Source organism: Micropterus salmoides, unplaced genomic scaffold, assembly GCF_014851395.1.
Source record: "Micropterus salmoides isolate LMB-PRFRI ecotype aquatic unplaced genomic scaffold, ASM1485139v1 Ms_hic_scaffold_1150, whole genome shotgun sequence".
NCBI lineage: Eukaryota > Metazoa > Chordata > Actinopteri > Centrarchiformes > Centrarchidae > Micropterus > Micropterus salmoides.
The window spans coordinates 1,788-25,191 of NW_024040209.1; the positions used below are offsets into that span (position 1 = coordinate 1,788).

A 23,404-nucleotide genomic window follows, 5' to 3' on the forward strand; every position below is an offset into this window, starting at 1 on the left:
AGACCTTATACAATTTTTAAAAAGTCAAATAGAAAATAAAACCATATGATTTTACATGATAAATCTTGTTCACCCATAATTCTAATAGGATACAAATGATCAGGTTTTTCACCTTCAGTTGTTTGCGTTTTTGATTTCCCATCTCTCCCACCAGTCAAATCTCGTACGATATTTCCTCTTATTCACGAGTGTCACTGTTAATCCTGATTGACGATACTAGAGATTCTACTCGGCCCTGTTAAGACTTGGTCTGACTACTTATGAGAGGAGAAACCAGTTAAGTTAAAAAAGCAAGGAAATGTGGCTTTAAAGCTTTCCAGGGAGAGTTAAAATCAACATCTGGGCATGTCAGGTACTTACGTGGGGCTGTGGTTGTTAGGGTGAGAGTTGTTTAAATGGGGTGGTTGGAGGTGCTGGCAAGCCAGGACAAGTGGCGTTGAGGTCACCGTCAGTCCCAGTGGACGTGAAGGTGAGGAAGCCTGGCTGGTTGCTGGTGATCTGGCTGTTGATCCAGGACTGATACTGGGACACTCGGGTGTAGACTCCTGGGAAATTAGGCTCGGCACAGCCTCTTCCAAAACTGACGACTCCCTCCTGGATCCAGCGACCGCTCTGCTTGCTCACCATCGGACCTCCTGAATCCCCCTTTAAAGAGACAAACATTTAGGAGAAGGAATCTTTGCTGGAGGTGAAATCTGACATGAACTCAGGCAAAAAATGATCACCTGACAGGAGTCCTTTCCTCCAGCACTTAACCCGGCGCACATCATGTTGCTTGTGATTGAGCCCACTCCGTAGTTACAGTTACACTGTCTGTTCCCCACAATCGGCAGCTGCACCTCCATCAGGTTTCCTGGGGAAGGAAGGTTCACTGAAGAGACACAAATTCAGTTTAGTAAACACACAAGGGCTGAAATGTAATGGTTTTACACAAAATTGCCATTTTAATTATTACATCAGTAGGCCTGTGGCACACCTCAAGTATTACCGGGTGCCTATGAATCAAGAAAACATTCTCACTACTTGTACTTAAAAGATCATGAAAGCTGTTTTACAAGGTCTTAGCCCATCAAAGGTATAATCAGTAATTCCAGCGTTGAACCAAAGAACACGTCCACCAACAAACTTAAAAACACTTCCAGTACTTCAATGTTAACATGTTTCTAAATATACTCTTAAGCTGTTACAGGCTTGTGTTAGCTACATAATATGTAATAATGTATAGTATAATGCAGTTTAATAATGATGCATTAAATACTGGTCACATTCTGAAATCTACAGCATAACCCAATGTATTTTTCTATTCTAATAAATAAAATTCCAGAGAACATGCCAAATAGACTGTAATGTACATGGAAAAATGGAAATATACCTGACTTCACTTTGTTTTATTTTTGTTTTATAGCGTTAAAAAATGACATCTCATCATTATTATGATTAAATTTTATCAGATGATAAAAAAATTAAAAACATCATGGCATCGGCCATCTGCCACACTGCTCTCTAAATACTGGTATCAGGTGTTCAAAAATTCATATCGGTGCAGTGCAGAAATTCACCAACAAAGGCACCAAAGAAGAAGGATGGAAGGATGCTAGCAACCAGACATCGATATAAAGAATGCGTAAGTTAACGTTTTTTGAAGAATCTGTGTTGTAAATGATAAAGAATACACACAGTGTGATTTGGTGAGAAACTGTTGATGTAAACAAAACTTTTCTTTGTTGACAAGAAAACTCAACAGGTCACCTACGTATTGTGGGGTCACTGGGGTGTATAAAAGATTTAAACTTGTTTACAAAACTGTGTGCTTGCTAATGTCACAGACAGATCATGATAAAAGTAAAAGGTTTAGTTGCTACGCTGTGTAAAGAAGCAACAACATTTTTGCATCGAATATCTGAGAAAACACAGATGTGCTTTCTGACCTACCTCCAGTTCCAACATCGCCCCAGCCGGTGACCCAGGAGAGAGTCCCCTTGTAGAAGGTGCTGCCTGTGGCTGCCAGGCAGACGGGCTGAATGTAGGTGGTGAAAATCACCGGTGAGGAGAGCTTCAGGAGGCAGATGTCGTTGTCAAAAGTTCGAGAGTTAAAGTTGGGATGAATGATGATCTGTGATACTGTCCGAGACACTTGATTGGGGTTTGATCCCTGTAGACTCTGGAGACCCAGAGACACAGTCACAGTGCTTGTGGTTATGCCTGTGCTGTAAGAGAAACAAAACAGTGCAAGGACATGAAAAGCAGAACTGTAGTAAAGAGGGCAGACAACCAGCCGAAAAGCAGCAATAAACAGCAGACATAAGAAAATAACTGTGGGAGAATGAAAAGGAGAAAAAGTCAAGTTAAATAAAAAACAACACAGCCCAGCCATGACAGCCGGAACAATAACAGTTCATTTAAATAGATAATGAAAAGCAAAACGAATAATGCAACTACCTGTTGACAACCGTGGACAACCTAAATTTGAGTGTGTGTGTACGTGTGTGTCCATGTGTGTGTGTATGCGTCTGTGAGTGTGTGTGGAATGTAGTTGTTAGTGAGAGTGGGATGCCACAACAGCGCCACACCAGCCCCAGTGGCAAGCAGGCGAGAACAGAAAGGACCCATACCACATGCCCCAGAGGGCCTCCGTGAGGAGAGGAGACAATGGATCCCAGGCCCAGGGACATGCCACCCACCCAAGACATGAGCAAAAGCACCAGGCCCCAGGCCCCAGGCCTCCGGGTCCAGAGTATGTCCCCAAACCAGGGGAGCCGCCATAAAGCAGCCCAATGCGATACATTGGGTAGTGACAAGTATGTAAGAAGCGTGGACTCCTGTTATGTTCCCCCAGCATGCAGAGTGATGGAGAAACTGGGACGGGGTACCTTAGCCAAATTGATAGGTCTTCAGATATCTTCTGTCAGAACTTTTGGGCAGGTGTGCATAGCCACATAGCATGCATAGATGATCCCTGAGCAGTTCAGGCAGATGTTTGACTGAATAAGACTCATTCTGAACATCCTTTGTCCTGTATAGCGTGTTCTGTGGAGAGTTTCATAATGTGTAAGTTGTAGATTGGGATTTTTAGTCATTCTAAAAATATTAAAACATATTTGCGTCCAGAAGTTTTGGTCTGGACGAATGGATAGATCTGTCTCCCACTTAAAGAATGGAAGCAGGGGTGTTGCTAGACATAAAGCTCTGCTGGGGCACAGGCTCCCATAAATTTTTGAAAGTGATAAAATGTGCTAGTATTTGCTTTAAAAGCTTCCCTTACTTGTCCCGTTATTAATGGCACTGCCATGTCAGAAAGGGATTTGACCGGATCATAAGCACACAGACCTACGTGACTACCAGAGCCGGTCCTGATCTCCCTGGACCTTAAAGAAATTCTGCGATGGGGCCCTCCTACCTGACTCGAGAGCCATGTAAACAATTTGCTATTTCTGCACAGTCAGACCTGACACAGCAGTACTCTCACTGATATCCTCCCTCCTTTAAAACAGTCTGTCTCTGTAATAAGTCTGAATGGAAACCTCTTCTAGAAAAATCCAGTGCTGGTTTGAATGGACTTCGCACTAATTCAGTACTCATAAAGTCTCTTAAGACTGGGCCAATCTACTGTTCCATTAGGGTCTGAGCTGCTTGTACCTAATGCTGGCTGTACATCAAGGGGCGTCACTTTGTGCTGGAAAGTGGGGAAATTTAAGGGCTCAGATTAGGGCTGCAGTGATACACTTGTTCTCGAAACGTGAACAAAACAAGAAGATATTAGAATATATATTTACTACTGTGATATATTATTTGGGGGTAGAGAGATGATTTTGAGCATTAAGCACTTAATTTTCTACATTCTGGAGACATTTTCCAGACCAATTTATGGTTGAATTTATATATATATATATATATATATATATATATATATAATGAAACAACATTCAGGTATAAGGTGTAATATAATGTAGGAATCAGCAACTTGTTTTTTAGCTTAAGTTACAATGCATTCCTTTCTTTTTTACAATGCATTGCATGTTTCTTATTGTGCAAATAAACCTTTCTCAAAGCAAGTCATTTAACATTTGTTATTGCAAACAATTTATCAGAACCATTTTAACAAATGACAACTATGCTGTGCATCTACGGGTGTGCTAGTAGGCTACTGGCCGAGGCTACCTGTATTTCACCTGGGTCTGTGGGACCTGCTAAAGTGGTCTGTACTTGGTCTGTGCTCGTACTGGCTGAAGCTGGAGTTTGTGCTGGTACTAGCTGGTACTCTACTGACAAACTAGAGCATAGCACTTGTAATTTATAGATAACAATACTTGCTAGATATTATATATATATATTTTCAAATTTCAATACTATGTGACTTAACTGACTAAGTGATGTTTATTAATTACTGAGAGATGTGCATCTATATTGCCCAGTCTGCCCAGCTAATCAACATTTTAATAATCAATAGTCAATGTGAATTCACAGTTTTCGATCTTGCATTAGTACAGAGTTGTATCTAAACTTGACAGAGAGACAGATAATTAGTGTCTTGATGAGTTGCTATGAGGAGTGCCATCACACCTGTGTCTTGTCTGGACTCGACCCACTTATGTTTCTGTTGGAATGCCCAAGTTTAATTTCATGTACGCGTTCACGCACAACGCAGTTTTATTTTCCCAGATGCAGTTTATAAACACCGTGGCCGGTCGGCGGTAATCAACCGTAATAAAAAGTTGTAATTCAACATTGTTCAGACATAAAGTCTGGCAAGCAACCAAAACACAGACAGAGCAGGATGCACTTCCCAGCTGGGTTAGCAGGACAGACAGACAGATTCCCTGCAACTAACACAACTTACTGTTATCTGCTTACATCAGACTTTAATTCAAAGTGCTTTACATAAAACATAAAAGCAACAGGAAAATATAAAGTTTAAAAGCAACATAGGGAAATTGAAAAACTACACTTAAAAAAATAATAAAAGTTACAGTGCAGTGTACAATCAGGGTTAAAAGAGTAAAATGGAAAATAAAAACAGTGGTTGAGCAAATAATTGAGTTACAATTATTTTGAAAAGAGAATAAACAGAAGTGCACTTAATCTACTCTCTCTAACTAGTCTGTACTCGGGTGCATAGCAATCTTTGGGTCCACTTAAACTCCAAAAACCCTCGGACACTACAGAGAAACCAGGACATGTCTGTCCACAGGCCACTTTGATCCAGTTATACTCTGGACCCACCTGCGCATTTACAGGTGGACAGAGGTTCCTGCAAATCACTCAGGCGCGAGATTTAAGACCACTTCCTTCACTCTGTTCAATCTCACTCTCATTATTTTTTCACTCAGTTACCTACTCATTTCCCACTGTGTAAATATTTAATTAAAAGCAATGGAAAAAAGATAAAAACCAAAAAAGAAAACAGGACAGTAAAAGTTACAGTGCAGTGTAAGTTATCAATCTATTAGTTAAAGGCAGCGGTAAAAAGAAAAATCTTAAATATTTAATGAAAAGCAATGGTAATAAATGTGGTCCCAGCTCTAACCAGGTCTTCCATGTGATCAGTGTTACTGATAAGAATGTCTGCTATCACTGGAGGTAGATCTAAATCCATTTTGTTATCCTTAAATCTCACCAGAATTATGGATTTAAATTGTTGATGATATTTAAGAAAAGTATAATTGCTAATTCCATATTGTGCCACTAGATCCTGGAATGGAATAAAGTTACTGCCCTGCATGACATGCTGTAGATGGGAATTAATTATTTCTTATTTTGGAGGATTTCGGGATTATTCCAGATTAGAGGAAGTCTGCATGTGATGGGTGAAGACCTAGAGATATTCCCGACAGGCTGCTGGGGAAGTTCTAAAGTTAATGCTTATAAAGCAGGTATGATGTTTGCTACTAGACCCTATGAATGGCATATTGGAAATTTTTAATTTCCTTACAGATTTTTTCTTTTATGTCCATCCATGAGTGGTTCAGTGGGCTCGGATTGATCAATTTACAAATACATTGTAGTCTCTTGGCCAAGAAGTAAAGAAAAAGAAATGCCAGTTCTAAACCACCACAATCTTTTGCTTTTGTAGAGTTTTTAAACTGATTTGTAGGGTTTATTTAAAATGTTAGATGTTTGAGTCCAGTGCCTTAAACCAGACAACAGAAGGTTGGGTGGGTAACATTGAAAACAGGTAATTGATTTTAGGTATACACCATCATTTGTATGGTGGCGACTCTTCCCATGACTGATTTGGGCAATGTTGTCCATCACAAGATGTCATCACACATTACAGGTAAAACTATGGATTTACTCAGGAACGTGCACAGGAATTTTGAAGGGCAGTTGCTCTGACCTGAAAAAAGGCACTAAACACAGTATCCAAAATGTATTAACAATATAAATGTCACCAAAATACATATGAGAAAAAGAGTTCCTTATATTTTTTTTTTTTTTTTTCCTTTTTTTTTTTATTTGAAAATAAATAATCTAGATTGAATTGACAGATGGGGAAAACTCGCTTCTAATAAAATATTAAATAAAAAAACGCTTAGATTTCGGAAAAAAATACAATCCTTTTTTAACCTTTTGGCTTCCCGTACATTCAGTTGCGCTTCTAGCTCGTATTCACTTCTGTTGGTACGTATCACGTATGGTAACTGGGCAAAACTACGCATGATTTGTTGTAGTATGATTGCATAAAGGAAGGAAACAGGAATTCCGGTAGGGAACAGAATCGACTGACGTGCAGGCAGCGCTGCAGCAGTGCAGCCACTTAAACAGAGTTTGCCCTTCCCCTACTGACTTTCACTTTCGGTGCCCGAATGGAAGTGAATGAGGCTTTGCGATTTTTTTTTTTCTCGGAAGGGCAACTTGAGTCAGGAAAGGCAAACGGGCAGTTGCCCGGGCAACCAGAGCCAACCCCCCTGTGCACGTCCCTGGATTTACTCTAGTTAAAAAGTACTCTGAGATGGATGAGAATTTATCTATAAGTGTGATTGTCTCAGAAGGAGAAGTTTGTGAGTTTAGGAGGAAAAAGTAATACATCATCTGCATAAATGCTTATCTTGTGGTCTACGTTTTTAATTTTTGGTCTGTTGAGACAAGAATGTCTATGAACTACCCGCTAGATAAGGAAACTGCTCCAGGTGAGTCTTTAGTGCGGGTTCTCTTGTGCTTCTTCATGACTACTCTGTGAAAACAATGGTCAATTTAATCTTCAGGGTCCTCCAAACACTCGTCATTGAGGTCCTTCAGAACTCTCAACGTGTCATCTCTCTCACTAAGTCTATTTTAAGGCTATGTCTAGTGTAGTTTGACTGGATCCTGAGATGTGGCAACAAGGATCATAAATAAAAGTTAGTAATTCATGTCCTTATTATATTGCAAATCATTCCCTTCACTTAGCTGTTCATGTGCTCAATGTACTTTTTCATGACCTCAAGTCCTAATTTCATAAGTTGTTTCCTCAAACAAAGTCAGCACTGTTCTTTGCATCTGTTGCTGTGGAGACCCCACAGTTTACTAAGCGAATAAAAAACTAAATCATCATCAGACGTTAGTCGATCGGTTCAGAGACTATATTTTGGCCAATGCATTGCTTCCCTCTTGCTCTCACACTTGCTGTGTACCTGCATGCAACAGAAGCCTGCTCAAACTTAACTGGTCAACACTTGTCAGACTACAAATAAGCACAGATGCATCCGATACAAAAATCTTGTCACTTTCTTTTAGATTCTGCATTCAAATGCAGATATCTGTTTATAGAGATTAGGTTCAGGGCACAAAATAATTGGTTTAGGGAGTCGGTGTTTTCAAACGTTTTTACATTTGTTATAATAGTAGCAAATGTTGGTGCTTTAACTATGTCTGTGCCTCCTGTCACACCAAAGGGGCTCTTGGGCCACTCAAATACCCTTCTGGTTAGCCCTAGAGCTACTTAGAGGGGTTGTGACCCCCGGGTTGGGAACCACTGCTGTAGGAAGGCTGTTAATTCAACTGCATGGCATGTTGTTTTTTGTCGCCGCCCTACCCTCAGTGCTTACCTGTAGAAGCAGTGAGCAGCAGTCAGCACCCATTGATTGTTAATGAGGGTTCCTCCACAGAAGTGGTAACCAAAGATTTGCAGACTGACCTGCCAGGGCCAGCTGCCTGCAGAGGCCACCTGCCCTCCAACAATCTTGTTGTTGAGCACAGGCCGACCACACACTGAGGAGAGAGACAATAAAGACAGAGTGAGCAATACAGGTTCGACAGCAAATACGAAGTTATAAAAAAAAAAAGATTTTCATCCAAAAAAAAATAAAAATTCCCAAATGACAGATGGACAGGAAGTAAAAAAAGTAAGCATAGAAACTTTGACTTACCATTTAGTTATGAGTAAGACGCTTGTTTGAAACAGCAATCTTGAATTTATATTTACTGAATTTATATTTGATCTCAAGCCATTTAGTTTAGGGATTTTTGTGATCATCTCTAACGTTTATTGCTAAACTGATTCAAACACAAAGACTTTTGATGTGAAACTATTTCAACCCTGACCCTCTCAGCTAACAGACCGGGAAAATCATTTATAAATAAATAAATAGGCCTATGAATTGATCTATATGGGTGCTTCTCAAGTCTCTTAATTGTAGTTTCTTTGCTCCTCGCTTGAACCGGAAGTTGTTCCGCTCCGTCCTCTTGCAGACCGTCCCAAAGCTCTTGTCTGCCCTCGGAGGATCGAGGATCGAGGAGCCATCTCTGAGGAGCTATGAGCGAGGATATCCTTCGCGGAAGTCTTTTAATGACCAACACCGTTTTTAGGATCTTGAAACACTGGGGGCTTAGCCCAGCCCATAAAACTTCATATCTTCACACAATAATTAATTAATAATATATTAATAATAATTAATTTCCTGCATTCTGGTGTTTTTCTGCGCCAATTTCTGCCTTTTCTGCATCAATTTATTGTGCACAAAATTCAGGTGTTGCTGAATTGTGGTGAATATTTAAGAACATTTTGATATTTTATGACCTTGTAACTGATTATGTATTTCCATCTTAAATGTACAATTGTACTACTGCCTCCCTTGGCCAGGACACTCTTGGAAAAGCATTTTTTTCTGATTTAATAAAGGTATAATAAAACAATATAAAATCTAAAATTGTAACAGAATATAATGCAGAGCAGCTCTCAGCTTTCAGATATTTATACAGTTTCTCCTGTAGATCAACTTTTAATATTATCACTGCTGAATCAACACACACGCAGGTGTGACTGATTGAGGTAAACTCTTTAAATGTGCATGTGACATCTTTTTACGTAACCAATTAATAAATGAAATCATTTTGATTTTCAAGGTCATTTTAATGATGTCCAAAGCGATGCTGTTCAATAACAGGACACTTTTAATATATCTCAATCAATGCAGTGATCGTCTAACGTAGATCTTACAGTGTGTAGGCTTCATTTACTCTGCAGAGACTAAAGACGCTTTTAATGCGCCGTTAATGGAAAGTGAAAGTGTTTCACTGCCGGCTTGTTAAAGTGCGATGAAGGCTGCTTTCCAACACGATCACCAGTGCCATGGTGTGCGCTCACTAGATTTAAGTTGTAGAACAATAAAGCCGTGAACTGAAAAGATATTGATTGACTGATATTCTAAATGTTTGCATCTGCCCAGCTCTGTGACTGCGCCCGACCAGCGCTTTACTACGTAACTGCGCTCACAGCCTGGATCACAGCTCATTTCAGTTAATGAAGCAAAATGCAGATTACAGACTGGTTAAGTTATAAAAGGTATGAATGGAAAATGTAGCGAAATTAAGAGTAGTCCTACATTAGATGTACCCACCCCTGCTGCAGACATCATCACTGCTGCCTTCAGCTAGAAGTAACAGCAGCACAAAATAAGAAGATGCACTGGCCTCCAGCAACGTTTATTTTTCCTCCCTAAACATTTCTATAGGCTACATTTTGTCTGACTGATGTGGACTGTGTGAGTGATTGACTGGTCACTTAGTAAACCGCCTCCTTTATGAGCCAGGAAGGCAATGCGAAATAAAACTTTACATTAGGAAAGAGGGGGGGACCAAACATAGATTTTGAAATTAAATATGTATAATACCTCCTCTGCCTATCAGGTGATTAACCTCACCACACAATTAAATTTAGCGCCTCTGATAAAGTGCAGCTCACAGCCGCTTCAGGTGGAGCAGAGAGGACACAGAGCTACAGCTGGATCATCTTATTCTCTGCTAATTTGCAGGAGAATAAATAATAACAATAATCTCTCTCTCTCGCTCCCGCGTGCGTAACGTTAGTTAAGCGTGTAAAGTTCAATTATCGGCCTTTTATTGTTTGATTTTTAAAAATCCTTCTGAGATCCGGGGCTTTTGCCCAGGGCTAACCACGCCGCTGGATCGGACTCATCTGATGCATCACGACAGGTTACATTAAACTCAAGTGTATCGCTGCAAAGTCTTATAGTCTCTGAACAACAAAAGCCCCCCTCCCCCAACTTTATTATTTATTAGAAAGATCTTTCTTTCTTTTATTTCTCCCATCAACTTTTATTATGGAGACTGTGAGTCTGCAAGAAACATGTTATAATCTCACCGTCATTTATATTCAGTCACATGTGAGGCTGGTCATTCCTATGTTTAGTCCAAATTGACGACGATAAAACATAGTAAACAGCCTAATGAGTCAGTATGAATGAAAGCTGCTGCGCAAAAACAATTGTTGGATTGATATGATTGAATGCAGTGATCGATCACTGACAAGTGATTGCGATTTGCAAATAAAATGTACGCAGTACTGTTAAAGGATATCAGAAGAGGAAATAAACTGAAAGCCTAAAACTGAGCGTCAACTTTGATACAAGTTACATCATTTCAATTTCCCTGAAACATTTAGGCTAATAAATCCCAAGACACCATGATCATTTCCTGGATTATTCAATAAAAAATTTACAATTAGAATCAATAAATATAAATGCCTATAAGCATTGTGCCAGTAGAAATTATCCTGTGCCTCTAAGCAGGACAGCTGTTTGTAACAGGTAACAGAGAATCATGCTGCTCTGCGCTGATAACTGTGAGACTTTATTAGTACCAAAACTGTGCACATGTATGTAGACACAAACTCCATCAAAAGTCTGTGCAGCTGTTAGAGCCAACTGACAGCTAATCCAGTTGTGATCAGGTGCCGTCATGTGAAACGGAAGTCGCTTCACATGACGTCTCATGACTCTAAAAACATATTTCCTCTTTCCTTCTTTCCTGGCTTGGTTTCCTACACAAGTTAGGGAAACGTGGATGCAGTTAAGAGACTTAAGAAGCACCCTATGACTATATTTTTGTGAGAAGGACGGGCTGGAATGACAGTGTGTTATTGTTATACTGTTTATCCTGCTGCTAATTTTATTATTAGTACTACTGCTTAGACGTTGTCTTACTACTAGTTATTGCTCCAGTCCCTGATGATGCCTTAATGTCATAAAAACGTGACAGCAGTAGAAGTTAAAGGGGCACTCCACTGTCATGTAAACAAATCATATTTCTTTTAACTCATCAGCAGCCTTGTTAAGTGAGTGGAGTATAGCCTAAATAAATGTTTCAACACAAGAGGAATGCATTTCGTTTACTCTTTTTTCAAACGGGAATCATCCCATCTTGTGTGCCCCTCCGCTACCATCACTACTCAGGAGGGGCATAATTGTTGCGTGTATGTGCGCGTTTTACTCACCTAAAACAACATGCTTCAGCTTCACCAAAACGAAGGTCATTGTCACACTAGGTTAAATTTCTTTTTGTAGCTTTTCTGACAGAATTTGCTGTCCTGGTCTCCATGAAGTAAGTAGGTATTAATATTAATGAAAAGAGGTGTTTCGCTGACCATTTATAGCTGACTATAGGTGTTTAAAGTCCCCTGGATATGGCAGGCACTTACATTGGGCAGTGGTGGTTAGAGTGCGGGTGGTTGGAGTGATGGTGGTTGAAGTGCGCGTGGTTGGAGTGATGGTGGTTGGAGTGCGGGTGGTTGGACTACGGGTGGTGGAAGTGTGGGTGGTTGAAGTGCGGGTGGTTGGAGTGATGGTGGTTGAAGTGCGGGTGGTTGGAGTGCGGGTGGTGGAAGTGCGTGTGGTTGGAGTGATGGTGGTTGGAGTGCGTGTGGTTGGAGTCATGGTGGTTGGAGTGCGGGTGGTGGAAGTGCGTGTGGTTGGAGTGATGGTGGTGGAAGTGCGTGTGGTTGGAGTGCGGGTGGTGGAAGTGCGTGTGGTTGGAGTGATGGTGGTGGAAGTGCGTGTGGTTGGAGTGATGGTGGTTGGAGTGCGGGTGGTGGAAGTGCGTGTGGTTGGACTACGGGTGGTGGAAGTGTGGGTGGTTGAAGTGCGCGTGGTTGGAGTGATGGTGGTTGGAGTGCGGGTGGTTGGACTACGGGTGGTGGAGTGTGGGTGGTTGAAGTGCGCGTGGTTGGAGTGATGGTGGTTGGAGTGCGTGTGGTTGGAGTGATGGTGGTTGGAGTGCGGGTGGTGGAAGTGCGTGTGGTTGGAGTGATGGTGGTGGAAGTGCGTGTGGTTGGAGTGCGGGTGGTGGAAGTGCGTGTGGTTGGAGTGATGGTGGTGGAAGTGCGTGTGGTTGGAGTGATGGTGGTTGGAGTGCGGGTGGTGGAAGTGCGTGTGGTTGGAGTGATGGTGGTTGGAGTGCGGGTGGTGGAAGTGCGTGTGGTTGGAGTGCGGGTGGTGGAAGTGCGTGTGGTTGGAGTGATGGTGGTGGAAGTGCGCGTGGTTGGAGTGATGGTGGTGGAAGTGCGTGTGGTTGGAGGTGGTGGCAGGCCAGGACAGGTGACGCTGAGGTCACCGTCAGTCCCATTGGACGTGAAGGTGATGAAGCCTGGCTGGTTGCTGGTGATCTGACTGTTGATCCAGGACTGATACTGGGACACTCGGGTGTAAATTCCTGGGAAATTAGGCAGGGCACAGCCGTTACCAAAACTGACAATTCCCTCCTGGATCCAGCGACCGCCCTGCTTGCTCACCATCGGACCTCCTGAATCCCCCTTTAAAGAGACAAACATTTAGGAGAATTAATACTTGCAGAAGGTGAAATCTGTCATAAACACCGGGCGTAAAAATGATCACCTGACAGGAGTCCTTCCCTCCAGCACTTAACCCGGCGCACATCATGTTGCTAGTGATTGAGCCCACTCCATAGTTACAGTTACACTCTCTGTTCCCCACAATCGGCACCTGCACCTCCATCAGGTTTCCCGGGGAAGGAAGGGACACTAAAGAGACAAGTGGTGAAAATGTGATATGAAATGGTTTCAAACGGTAAGTCTGTTGCACACCTCAAGTATTGTCAGGTGTTCCTCCTCAAACCACTTTAAGTACTAATGTCAACATGTTTCTCCCATCCTAAATTACAAAAAAATCAAATCTAAAACTGTTACAGGCTAGTTAACTATACATTATGTTATGCACTGATCAGCCATAACATTATGACCACCTGCTGTCAAAACAGCCCTGACCTGTCGAGGCATGTACTCCACCTTATTATCAGAACCAACATGAACTTTTTCAACAATTTGACCTGCGGTTGCTCATCTTTTGGATCGGACCACACAGGCCAACCTTCGCTCCTCCCATGCATCAATGAGGCTTGACCATCCAAGACCCTGTCGCTGGCTAAGTTTCCCCTCTTTGAGCACTTCTGATAAGTACTGACCGCTGCAGACTGTTTTGGAGATGCACAATTTGGCCCTTGTCAAAGTCGCTCAAATCCTCACACTTGCCCATTTTTCTTGCTTCTAACACATCAACTACGATGCCACAATGTTCGCCTGCTGCCTGATATAAAGCACCCACAGGTGCCATGATAACGAGATAATCGGTGTTAAGCACGTCACCTGTCAGTGGTCATAATGTTATGGCTGATCAGTGTAATGTAATGTATAGTATCTTCCAAAACTAAGTATCTGTCAACCACTAGCAGTTACTTATAAACTAGTCTAGGAAATGCCCAACAAAGGCAATGAAGAAAAACAATGCTAGCAACCAAACATGGATGCAAACAATGCATAGTTATAAATATTTAAAATATCCACATAGCAAATGTTTTATGATGAAGAATACACATTCAACACATTTGCTAGAACTTAAGGGTACACACAGTGTGATTTGGTTAAAACTGTTTATGTAAACAACACTTTTCTTTGTATACAAATAAACTCCACAGGTCACCTTTAATGACCTTTCTTCTGGCGCCATCATCAGAACAAACTGCTTACTGCGAAACCTCCAAGAAAACATCATATCTTTATGTTTGTTTTAACACTTTTGTATTGTAGCTTGTAATATAAAATATTAAAAGTTGTTTGCTAATGTCACAAACAGATTATGATAAAAGTATCCATACATAGAGCCACAGGAAAGGTTTAGTTGCTCCACTGGGTAAAGGTACATACATATCTGCCACCACCGTAGCCACACTATCTCTGAAAATAAATGTACTCCAGGTGCTTTCTGACCCACCATCACTTGCAATGTTGCCCCAGCCAGTGACCCAGGCTTCAGTCCCCTTGTAGAAGGTGCTGCCTGGGGCTGCCAGACAGACGGGCAGGATGTAGGTGGTAAAAGTTACTGGTGAGGAGAGCTTCAGGAGGCAGATGTCGTTGTCATGAGTGTTGGAGTTATAGTTGGGATTAATTATGGTCTGTGATATTGTCCGAGTCACTTGATTAGGGTTTGATCCCTGTAGAGCCTGGACACCCAGAACCACAGCCACATCGTTTGGGTCTATGCCTGTGCTGTAATCAGAAGAGAAACAATGCAAATACACGAAAAGAAGAACTGTAGTCAAGAGCACTTTAGCGAACACAAAGTCCACTTTAAGACCACATCTAGTTTGTATGGAGCTTGATAAATGTTGCAACATGGAGATATCATTCCCACAAATTAATGATGTTATTGTAAATTAGTATCCATTATATTATAAATCATTCCCTCATCTTACTCATTCATGTGCTTAATATACATTTTCATGGTCTCATGTCCTAAGTTGTTTCCTCAAATTAATAATTTCCCCCTCAGTCTGCACATAGGCCTAGTCCATGTTCTTTGGATCAGTTGCTGTGGAGAACTTCAGAAAAATGAAAAGAAAAAGATGAATCTTTGTGAACTGAAAAAACATCTGCTTTATCATCAAAGTTGTTTTTTATTACATCAAACAATCTTTTCTGCCAGGGTACACTGTTTACAGTCCGATTAGCAACTTGAGACGCAAGAATGGAGTGGAGAGACGACATCTACACCTTAAATGTTTCACAAGTAGCCAGTTTACGAAGCTAATAAAAAGCTAAATTGTTGTCCGACGATAGGCAATGGGTTGTTGATGTGGTTCCAAGATGGCGCTGTCTATGGCTGCCTCGGAGTTAGGTGCGCTTTCTTTTGTTTTGTTTTTTTGTGTTAACTCAGTTTTCGGCTGTGATTCCCGGAGCTCTTTCACCAGAGAAGAGCTCATGAACATCAGGGGAACAACTTCAGCGGATTGATTTCCCACTTTTCTCGCGTCATCTGTGGAATTATTGGACATTTTGGTGAAGGGCTCTTTAGTTGTTGTTAGCTGAATGAAGCGCCATAAGACTACGGCATAAGAGAGGGAAACAAGCCGGGTCGCTCATGCACCTCCGCCGGCGGGGACTCCGCACACCGCTACCGGCAATGATTCTCTCCAATGTGCACTCACTGTGCAACAAACTGGATGAACTTCAGCTACTGAGACTTTTATTCATCTTCTGTTCTGTGCTTCACGGAGACGTGGCTGTGTGAACTGATACCGAACTCTGCGCTCCAGCTGGCTGGCTTCCAACTGTACAGAGCGGACCGTGACGCAGAGCTCTCCGGCAAAACAAAAGGTGGAGGTGTCTGTTTTTATATTAACAATGGCTGGTGTAGCGACGTTACAGTGATTCAGCAGCACTGTTCTCCTAATCTGGAATTTTTAATCATAAACTGTAAGCCAGGCATGCTTGGACTGCACTGACTCGGATGTTTTTAGGACTGCTACTAACAATCTGGATGAGTTTACAGAGGCTGTGACGTCCTGCGTCAGCTTTTGTGAAGACAGATGCATTCCAACCCGCACCAGGGTGAGTTATAACAAAGACAAACCCTGGTTCACAGCTAAACTCAGACAGCTGAGGTTGGAAAAGGAAGAGGCATTTAGGAGTGGGGACTGAGCCAGGTTTAAGGAGTCAAAGTACAGATTTAGCAAGGCGGTGCGAGATGCTAAACAGCTGTATGTAGAGAGACTACAACACCAGTTCTCAAGGAATGACTCAGCTTCTGTCTGGAGAGGATTCAGACAGATCACCAGCCACAAACCTAAATCCCCCCACTCCATGAACGCCTTGCCAACTAGCTGACTGGCCACAGTCAGTGGTGGCTGGCAAGAACCTACACCAGGATCCTGTTTGTGGATTTCAGCTCTGCTTTCAACACCATCATCCCGGCCCTGCTGCAGGACAAGCTCTCCCAGCTGAACGTACCTGACTCTAATTACAGGTGGATCACAGACTTCCTGACAGATAGGAAGCAGCATGTGAAGATGGGTAAACATGTCTCTGATTCAGGACCATCAGCACCGGATCTCCTCAAGGCTGCGTTCTTTCCCCCCTTCTCTTCTCCCTGTACACCAACAGCTGCACTGTCACCAGTCTGTCAAGCTCCTGAAGTTTGCAGATGACACCACCCTCATTGGGCTCATCTCAGGTGGGGATGAGTCCGTCTACAGGTGGGAGATCGACCATCTGGTGACCTGGTGCAGCCAGAACAGTCTGGAGTTCAACGCTCAGAAGACAGTGGAGATGGTCGTGGACTTAAGAAAGAGCACAGCCCCACCCTCCCCCATCATCCTGTGTGACTCTCCAGTCACCACTGTGGACTCCTTCCGCTTCCTGGGCACCATCATCTCCCAGGACCTCAAGTGGGAGCTGAACATCACCTCCCTCACCAAGAAGGCCCAGCAGAGGATGTACTTCCTGCGGCAGCTGAAGAAGTTCAGCCTGCCAAAGACAATGATGGTGCACTTCTACACCACCATCACTGAGTCCATCCTCACCTCCTCCATCACCATCTGGTACGCTGCTGCCACTGCCAGGGACATGGGCAGGCTGCAGCGCATCATTCACCCTGCAGAGAAGGTGATTGGCTGCAATCTTCCATCACTTCTGGACCTGCACACCTCCAGGACTCTGAGGCGACCAGGAAAGATTGCAGCTGACTGTTTCAGACTCTCCACTCTGGCGGGAGGTTGTGGCCCATCAGGACCAAAACCTCTTGCCACAAAAACAGCTTCTACCTGTCTGCAGCTAGCCTCATCAACAAGGTCCAGGTCCCCCAATCACCCCCCCCCCTCAAATAAAACAATCGTCTCTGCACATGTAAATATCATTTCATGTCATATCATGCACAAACCTGGCACATTGCACATATTTGTTGTTAATTGTAAATTGTTGTTGTTCCATTGTTATTTTTATACAGTTGTATTATTTTTCTCTATTTGTCTGTTATTCTTATATAACTTGCATTTGTTTATTACATATTTATTTATTTATTCATCTATTTATGTCAGCTGTATCTCTGTCTGCGTGTAGCACCTTAACACCAAACCAAATTCCTTGTATGTGTAAAACACTACTTGGCAATAAAGCTCCTTCTGATTCTGGGTTCAGAGAATGCATTTCGGCCAATGCATTGCTTCCCTTTTGATCTCACACTGGCTGTGTACCTGCATGCAACCAAAGCCTACTACGTTAGACTACAAATAGAAACCACATACACATTCAATACAAAAATCTTTGATATGCATATAGAGATTAGATTTAGCACAAATAAATTGATTTAAAGTTACAGTGAATTAGGGAGTCACAGTGTTTTCACACATTTTTACATTTGTAAAAAATTCAATTTTAGGGGCTTTAACTAGGATATGTCTGGGCCTCCAGTCACACCAGATGGGCTGTTGGGCCACTCAAATACCCTTCTATTCATCTCTAGAGCTACTTGGATGGGTCGTGCCCTCCAGGTTGTTAGAAAGGATGTTTACACCACTGCGTGGCATGTTGTTTTTTTTCGCAGCCCTACCCTCAGTGCTTACCTGTAGAAGCAGTGAGCAGCAGTCAGCACCCATTGATTGTTAATGAGGGATCCTCCACAGAAGTGGAACCCAGAGGTTCGCAGACTGACCTGCCAGGGCCAGCTGCCTGCAGAGGCCACCTGTCCTCCAACAATCTTGGTGTTAAGCACAGGCCGACCACACACTGAGGAGAGAGACAATAAAGACAGAGTGAGCAATACGGGGTTGACAGTCAACAATAATGAAGTTATGAACAACATTTTTATCCAAAAAAAGCATGTTTGAAATGTCCCAAATGACAGGAAGTAAAAAAGTGAGCATAGAAACTTTGACATACCATTTAGTTGTGAGTGAGACTCTGAAAATAGAAAACAAACAACAAACACTCTTGAAACAACAACTCTGTATTTATATTTACAAGTGCTGGGTAACGATTAAAATTTTAATCGCATTGTTATGCGGAAAATTGAATAATGAATTCTAAAGTAGTGACTACTTCTCAATCTCAACTTAAACATTAATGTAATCAAATCAAATATAAAACCAAAGCTATTTGCCACTGCCAGGGCATTACCTTTTATAGCTTGTTAGAGTCCAGAGCCACGATCATAACATCATAACATGCACCTTCTGAGCAACAGGTTAATGTATATAAATCTATTTTTTTGTGTGTGTTTTTTTTTATCAGCACAGTAGTCCAGTGGATAGCAAGAAGGTCGTGGGTTCAAACCCCGGTCGTCCTGGCCTTTCTGTGTGAAGTTTGCATGTTCTCCCCGTGTCTGCATGGGTTTCCTCCGGGTGCTCCAGTTTCCCCCACCATCAAAAACATGTTAGGTTCTCCAGTCAGTGACATTGACTACACACTGATAAAGATCTGGAGTTGGTTTGGCAGAGCATCCCCGCAACACTAGATGAAGGCCTGTCAGGTAAAGTTACGTAGCCTATAATTTTAATTTAAGGTAAATAGGCTACAGCTGTATAGTGCAAAGACACCGTTGCCATGGTTACTCTCCATAGATCCCCTGCCGTTTACTGGCGGAGCGCTCGTCTCCCTGTCCAATCACTGGAGCGTAGAGCGACCCCGCGGGGCCAAGCGACTACGTTGTGATTTTAAGAACGTTCCTAAGACTCTTCCCCAATACTAATCAGCATGCAGTGTGTAGCTCTCCGCTTCACTGTGGCGTTTAATCGCTTGTCTTGCTTTTGTTTATCTAGTTCTACCATAAGCTGCATCCAGCGTAGTCTGCTGAAGCCTCCCTCCACTGCTTGTTTGGGTGGGTGACAGCGTTGGGAGTAACGCGTTACAAAAGTAACGCAATTACAGTAATGTATTGCTTTTTGCTGTAACGCAGTAATATAACGCATTACTAAATAAAATTTGGTAATATTTTACCCATTACAATCTCAATAACGCGCGTTACAATGCATTTTAAGTCGAAATTAATTGCCGTTTTGTTTATTTAATAACTCACCAACACGCAAACCATTTTGGCACCAGAAAAACAAATCCATGAGTAAGAGTAACATTATTTTCTGTTGCGGGAACCCGATGGTTGAGATTGTAGACAGGGTGCAAACTACGGGGGAGCTCGACTCCTCTTAACAAGACGGCAGCTCCCCTGATGGATCATGCGTAAATAGATTTCTATAGGCTATGTGTTTCTGCTTTAATGATTTACTTTCCTGAACAGAGAGGCTGCTTTCAGTTCATCCTGAACTTTTTTAAAGTATGATTTAATACTATTTTATATGAATTACTAAATAATTCTGCTTCAGATGAAAATCAAACATTATCATATCATATAAAAAGTAAAGAATATACATAAAATGTGTATATATTGCCCTACATCTGTTTGAACTTTGGGTGATTACATACTTTAATAAAAGAAACTTAATCACTCACTCTGAGTCCTCAATTTCTGCGACATTCAGGAACAAGAGGATTTACTGTGACATGACGGCTCACTCTGCTCACTGCTCAGAGAACAAATTTTCTTTTTCTTCTCAGTCAAAGTTCTGCAATCAGGGACATAACGGGGTCTGGCTCCATGTTAACTTGAAACCCATCTGCTGCTCTGATCTATCTAATAAATCCACATACCTCCTGAATAGAAGCGTAAATGTCTCTTTAAACGTCTTAAATTAAGGATCAATTTATACAACAATGCCTATTGAAGTGACGTTTTGCCATTCACATTCCACATTCATGTTAATGTCACTTTTTAAGGTGGCTTTAAGTTGCAGAATTAGAGTTTTTTACGACTGTTTACACAAAATCTTTACAAGTCACACGATTTTTGAAACCTCTCACTCAAAGAGCAAAACTTTACCTCAAATCTTCAAGACCATAAGCTATTTCTCAGCCCTTAACTCAGTTTTCAATTACATAAAACACTTTTTTCAGAACAGTACACACAATTCTCTACCTAAGACACAAAAGTCGAACAGGAAGTGACTCGCTTTCCTTTTCAAAACACAACCAATGAAAATACTACTCTTCTTCACCAGGGGCGAGTTCAGCGCCGACAAAACGTAGCGAAATGTTTTTTTCAACGGAAACGGTGGTTCCTTTTTAACACCGTTGTGTTTACAAACATGTCGCTGCTGATTGGGTAATACCTGTGACATGCCCACCTAACAGAAGAAAACATACCTCAAGGCCCGTTGCAGAATGTTGCGCAATGTTGCAAGGAAACATCGTTTCGTTCAATCCGAAAACGTTGCAAACCGGTGTTAAATGTTTTGAGAGTGAACTCGCCCCAGGTCACACACCGACTCCTCACACTAACTGCTTAACTAATCACTAACCAACCACCGCTTTAGTATACAGTAGACCTATACATAGGTCAAAGGTCACAATACCTGTTTTGAACAATGGATGACAACGAGGACAAGTTCAAGGAGGAGGAGATCAGGGTCACACTTATTGATCAGGTGATCAACCACAATGAGAGAAGCTGCACTGAGAGTTCAGCCCAGCTTGAGTTGCTTTACATTGGCATCCATAATTTGAACCTTCATAAATTAGAACAGGTCGCAACAATCTAATGGTTATTTCAGCAATACAGTATTGTAAAATAAGTATTACAGTTATTCACGATTGCTGAAACTCATTTTTTGAAATTATGCTTCTTTTCCTCAAAACTCTAAACACAAATCCACAACTTCTCACCCAATTCCCCAAACATCCTATTTTCAGGTCAGAATGAAGCTCTCCACTCAAACACTGTGCTACTGTTACAACTGTAATGTTTTGTCAAATAAATATTCATAAATATTGTTTCAACATTGCTTTGGTGTTTACATTGTGCTTTTCAGCACCTCTCAGCAGATTACTTTCACTCAAGAACATTGTATGGAAATGTACATATAATCCTATAAAAATCAAAAGAGATTTAGAACAGCAGTGTATAAATGGTATATCCAATAATTTGTTATGAAAAAATTGTTTGCATGCCAGTGCTTCATCTTGGGATGTTTTATGGCATTTTGAATGTATTTTTTCATTTTGAAGGACACATGAGGCATTTTGCATTTTGTGTGTGCAGTTTTGGGAATTGTGTGGAGAGTTTTGAAAAAAGGTGACATAGTTTTGAATACGTGCAGCAGTTGTAAAAAAAAACTGTAATCTGCTATTTCTTGGATTGACTGAATGTTTTTGTCACATCAACTTAGTTTCTACAAACCACATGTTTCTTTAAATAACTAATGCCAAATCCTCTTTAAAATTAGTCAAAGAGGTATTGTATAAAGGTGGGAGAAGACTACAATAATGTTAAATCATTTTACTTTAAACAACAAATACTTTCTAACAAAATGAAAACTCAGGCACACAAAAAGCTGCCAAAACTCGTTTCTCCGTTTAATGGCTTAAATTCAAATCACACAGCCTTGCAATAAAAACAGAAACTTTAAGAGATCAAATACACTGCTAAGTTTAATTTGAATGCAGGATTTCCATTTGCATGTGATACTTTTTCCTCTTACAACTACTCTTACTTAATTAAAAGATTTCCTCCTCATACAGCAGTCATCAGATCTCAAACATGATTGGTTCAGGTGTGTACAGTGGGGAGGGACCTTACCTTGTGTCAAGAGAGTCAGCAGAGTCGCCAAACAGATCACTTTGTAGAAAGCCATAACTGTAAGTCTATATGATCAGTTCTGCATCAATATATACCCTTGTTCTCCCCTTCCTCTCTATTCTTCCCTCCCTTTCAGTGTACCTCCAACATCCACATACCTGTCCAATGACAGGCATCTCACCTCACCTACCACCTGTTTCACAAAAAATGTCACGTCTCTAAGTTAAGAATATTTACTCAAGTAAAAGAAAAAAAAGAAACAGCCAGGATGCTTTAAGTCCACCAGAACTAAACTTTCATATGGTTTCAATTTAATAACTGACAGTTATCTTGCGTTTACAGATTAAAACATAAGTTAATCTTGACACATCTTTCCAGATGGGGAGGTTCATTTGACTTTAAAACAAATTAAATTTAAAAAGTCTCAGGTGACACCTCCAGAAGACAGAAACAACACTGTGAAACTTTAATACACTCACAGTCATGAATCTCACCTAGCAACATTCTATATTTCTGCACAGAAGTCTGGTTGAATTCTGAGTGAATGCCATCCACCACCTGTCAGACGTCTTATAGCTGTGGCTTATGTATTTGTCCTCAACTGTCACAACTCATTTGTACCGTTTCCTCCTTTAAGGTAATCTTTGATTCCAGTTACTTTTTATTAAAAATAAACTGAAATACACTTTTACAGTATGTCAACCACACACCGATGGACACACCGATGGAGCAATTTAATTTTCAATATCTTGCCCAAGGACATTGGAGAAGAATCGAATCGCCAAACTTACACAGCCGCCCCTACTGATGTATTAAGTCGTAAGCAGCATTTTAACGTTGTACATGGACGAGGTGGAGCTAATTTATATCCGTTTGGGTAGGAACCTGCACACAGAAGTTTCAAATAATGACACATTTAATTTCTTCCATAGGAAACATCATGAAGTTGACACGGAAATATACACCACATAACTGTTCCTGTAGGTGTTGCTGGGCCTGACAGCTTGGACAGGATGAACCAGTAAACAATGTCAACACAATAAAGTTCTCTTGCAATCTCTGTGCATCCATCACTTCAGGTATGTCTCTCAGCAGGGCTTTGTAAAAGGCTCAGATTTCTTCATCTAACAAGACAAAGAAGTGTAAAAATAGTAGCTATTATGTACGCCTGAATGATGGGGAGGTGTGTATTTTCAAACAGTGACTGTACAAAGTAT

At 41.4% G+C, this 23,404-nt stretch overlaps 1 protein-coding gene across 1 annotated transcript; it reads right to left on the bottom strand.

The window, feature by feature from the left end:
- Window positions 1–375: 375 nt before the first annotated feature.
- LOC119898464 (transmembrane protease serine 9-like) lies at window positions 376–22,247 on the bottom strand. Its single transcript, XM_038712636.1, has 11 exons — window positions 22,188–22,247; window positions 18,440–18,460; window positions 18,124–18,286; window positions 15,742–15,746; window positions 14,499–14,762; window positions 13,107–13,252; window positions 12,753–13,024; window positions 8,025–8,210; window positions 1,933–2,207; window positions 726–871; window positions 376–645 (listed from the first exon to the last, which is right to left on the bottom strand). The coding sequence occupies exons 1-11, from the start codon at window positions 22,240–22,242 to the stop codon at window positions 376–378; spliced, it is 1,803 nt and encodes a 600-aa protein (XP_038568564.1). The 5' UTR covers window positions 22,243–22,247.
- Between the last annotated feature and the right edge of the window lie 1,157 nt (window positions 22,248–23,404).

Coding starts and splice junctions, on each gene's coding strand:
- LOC119898464 (XM_038712636.1), bottom strand. CDS start 22,242: ATGGCTTTCTACAAAGTGATCTGTTTGGCGACTCTGCTGACTCTCTTG. Junction 13,253..14,498: donor GGGCAACATTGCAAGTGATG/GTGGGTCAGAAA, acceptor TTGTCTCTTTAG/TGTCCCTTCCTTCCCCGGGA. Junction 2,208..8,024: donor GCTGCTCACTGCTTCTACAG/GTAAGCACTGAG, acceptor TTTCTCTTACAG/CACAGGCATAACCACAAGCA.